This window comes from Fukomys damarensis, unplaced genomic scaffold, assembly GCF_012274545.1.
Source record: "Fukomys damarensis isolate Sample0158 unplaced genomic scaffold, DMR_v1.0_HiC HiC_scaffold_23, whole genome shotgun sequence".
NCBI lineage: Eukaryota > Metazoa > Chordata > Mammalia > Rodentia > Bathyergidae > Fukomys > Fukomys damarensis.
This window is the reverse complement of record NW_022900935.1, coordinates 38373286-38376801: the sequence shown is the minus strand read 5'-3', so window position 1 is coordinate 38376801 and position 3516 is coordinate 38373286. Positions and strand designations below refer to the sequence as shown.

The 3516-nt window shown below is 55.3% G+C and overlaps 1 protein-coding gene across 3 annotated transcripts in view; it reads left to right on the top strand.

Annotated features, from left to right (window-relative positions):
* Nucleotides 1–3516, top strand: part of Tnfrsf1b (TNF receptor superfamily member 1B) — a 24346-nt gene that overhangs the window by 11156 nt on the left and 9674 nt on the right. For all 3 annotated transcript variants that reach the window (XM_033767622.1, XM_033767621.1, XM_033767623.1), the window contains 3 exons: nucleotides 1209–1308; nucleotides 2509–2637; nucleotides 2885–3034. In XM_033767622.1, coding sequence (XP_033623513.1) covers nucleotides 1218–1308; nucleotides 2509–2637; nucleotides 2885–3034 — 370 coding nt within the window. In that variant the 5' untranslated portion in view covers nucleotides 1209–1217. The remainder of the gene's footprint in view (nucleotides 1–1208; nucleotides 1309–2508; nucleotides 2638–2884; nucleotides 3035–3516) is intronic.

Below are 3516 nucleotides of genomic sequence, written 5' to 3'. Positions count from 1 at the left end.
AAAAAAAAAAAAAAAAGTGACATCCAGAGAGGATGAGGCCCTTGCCTGGGTCTGCATAGCTGGTAAGTGGTAAAATGAGGAATTGAAACCAATGCTCTATGACTCAATACCCTTATGTAGGGAGAGGCCTGACGGTTCTTTCAGGAAAGGTTTATTGAGCTCCTGCCGCCAGTGATTCCAGCTGGTGGTACCATGAGACACAAGCCAGCGCTCATCTCTGACCTAGAACCTCTCCCTGCTCATTTCAGGGTGGGGTCTGTCTGCAGAGCTGCGAGGGACATGGGTATGTGCGTGCATACTTCCTTTGCTTGTGCAAACAGGCACACACCTGTGTTTGCCTGCACGAGACGGCAACCTGAGCGTGCTCTGAGCATACGCACAGTCTTGCAGAGGCGGCGGAGGAATGGGGGGCACTGGAGGCCGGAATGCCCAGCCCCGGCTTCTGGTGGGAAGACCTGGACTCAGGGTCGTGTGGCTAGGGCTGCTGGGACAGATGCACTGGTGACTTGCTGCTGCTCTGCACTCCCAGGAGGGTCATTCCTGCCCAAGGGAGGAACACTGCTCTTCCTCAGTCTGTCCAGTTCTGTGCCTCCTCGGCACCCCTTTTCTTTCCTCTCTTCTCCCTCCTCTTTCTGTTCATTTGCTGCTCTTCTCTTTGCAAAGGCAGGTGGCGGAGTAACCGAGAGCGTGAACCATGAGATCAGACAGGACCTGGGTTCAAATCCTCCTGTGTCCCTGCCCTCCTCCTGCCTCAGTGCCGTTCTGCGTGTCGATGGGTGGCACGGATGCTCCCGTCTCGGGGCCAGGCTCCGGAAGCAGAGCGCAAGCAGGGGTTTCTGGGGTGCTCTGGGAGGGCTTTCCAGGAAGGGGGCAGGTGGCCGCTTAGCTGCACAGCCTGTGTGGCAACACCACAGCCTCGGGGCACAAGCTGGTGACCGGAGCTGCATGGGGGTAGCAGCCCCTCCAGCTGGCACTGAGGCCCTTGGAACTGCAATATCTGTGTGCAGGAATTGTGCCAGGACGTCCGAGCCCAGCCGATGTTCACTTCCAGGGCAAGCAAGGGCTGCATCTGGGGACAGTGATATGATGGTTAGAAGGGGCCATATCCATGTTCCCAGAGAGACCAGGAGTCGGGGAGGGCTGAGCACATGCAGGACAGGACCTGGGTGGCAGTGTCTCTGACAGCTGTCTCGCCTTCCCCTTTCCAGGCTGTGTTCATGCCCTACGCACCAGAATTCGGGACCAAGTGCCAGGTGAAAGAATACTACGAGACTACGTCTGGGATGTGCTGCAGCTTGTGTCAGCCTGGTGAGGAGTGGGGGAGAGGCTGGTGCCCCCGAGCCTTTGCATATCCATCCTTCTGCCTGGCACATGCCTGGCTGCCGTTCCTGGTTAACTCTGAGGTGTCCTTTAGACCTCAGCTGAGCTGTCCCTTGCCCTGTGGCATCTGCTCCTTAGCAGAGCTCACAGACAAATGAACTGAGAGATATGCGCTGCTGGCTGTCAGGAAGTGCAGGGAAAGGAACAAGGAGAGGGGTTGATGGAGATCAAGGTAAGGGGCCTACTAAGTTATGGGGTCCAGGAAGGTCTCCCTGAGGAGGTGACACTGGCCAAGCCCTGCAGGAGGGGAGGGAGAGTGGTGAGGTTTTCAGAGTCCAGAAGACCCTGGAGCTTGGAGCCATTTGCTTGAGATGTAGGATGACCATGTGTTTTGCCTAAAGCCATTTTAAGAGACCCCGGGCAAAGGGACCTTGCTTCTATCAACTGTGCATTCAATATTAATCCCAGCCCTCTGGGAGGCTGAGGCAGGAGGATCCCAAGTTGGAGCCCAGCCTGGGCAACTTAGCAACTTAGTGAGATCCTATTTCAAAATCAAAATAATTCCTCAATTTAAAAATTCACTGAAGCCAGGCATGGCGGCACACGCCTGTGATCCCAGCACTTGGGAGGCTGAGGAAGGAGGATCATTGTGAGTTCAAGGCCAGCCTGAGTTACATAGGGAGTCCATGGCCAGCCTGAACTACACAGTGAGATCCTGTCTCAAAAAAAAGTTAAAATTATAAAAATCCACTAGATTAGTATAGCAGTGAATTTGGTAGGATGGGGACAGGAACAGACATCTTTAAGGTTTACCTTGGCATTCTGTCCTCTGCCATGCGTCTTTCTGGTCCTTCAGGAATCCCATGCCCTCATCCTGATACTGCAACTGTGTTCCTGATGCCACCTTCCCCTTCCTGTAGTTTTTACTCTTAGAAGCTGGCAAATCAGTTCTCACAAGCGTGTGATTGATAACTGTCCCAGTGGTGGAATTTCAGGCATCTGGAGATAGCAGAGGGGAAGATATTGTATAGGTAGAAAGGGTTCAGAGATGGAGTAATAGCTAGTTCCTGCCAGATAGGAGGTGAATGAATGAGGAAGTTACAGCTGGGATTCTGGGGAGCAGGGTATGAGCCTGAGGTCCTAGAAGAAGCCCTGCTCTGCTGAGACTTCTGGGCCTTGCTTCCTTAGGCCAGCATATGAAAGCCTTGTGCACCAAGACCTCAGACACTGTGTGTGCCCCTTGTGAAGACAACACATACACCCAGCTCTGGAACTGGCTCTACACGTGCTTGAGCTGCCGCTCCCCCTGCAGCTCCGGTGAGTGGAACTGGAGAGGGTGGCCCAGCATCTGCCCTGGCCGCCATGTGTCCAGTGTTCTCAGCTGGAGCAGATCTGTGCCCTCCCAGCCTCAGGCTGGAGGAGGCCGTGCCTTAGGGTCTAGCTAGGAGGGCGGAATGGGCGTGGCCAAGTAGGCGGGGGGGGTGCGACGGTCAGGTGGGCGTGGCCAGGGATGCCGAAGTGAGTGTGGCCGGGTAGGAGTGACCCTGGCTGCCCTCTCTTCCAGACCAGGTGGAGATTCAAGCGTGCACCCCGCAGCAGAACCGCATTTGCACCTGCAGGCCGGGCCAGTTCTGCATTCTGGGGAGTCCAGACAGCTGCCGGCAGTGCATACCTCTGCGCAAGTGTCCTCCCGGATTCGGCATGGTCAAGCCCGGTATGGGGACCCCGCGAATGTGTGGACCTCCTCGGCACAGCCAGTGGCGCCATCAGGGGGGCCCGGAAGCACCACTTTCCTTCACTCCTTGTTAGGCTCCTCTGTATACTAGGGCCTCAGGGCCCAGGGTTAAATTAACTAAGCCCTCAGGTCCTGGAGAATCAGATGCTGCAATAGATGAGCACGGTGCCATCACCTGTAGTCAATCCCAGCACTCTGGGAGGCTGAGGCAGGAGGAGCCCAAATTCAAACCTGGCCTGGACAACTTAGTGACTTAATGAGATCCTGTCGCAACGTAAAAAATAAAACGGTCTGCTGGGCGTGGTGCGCACGCCTGTAATCGCAAAACTCAGGAGGCTGTGGCAGGAGGATCGCTGTGGCAGGAGGATCGCTGTGAGTTCGAGACCAGCCTGGGCTAAATAGTGAGTTCCAGGTCAGTCTCAACTACATAGTGAGACCCTGCCTCAATAAAAACCCAATTA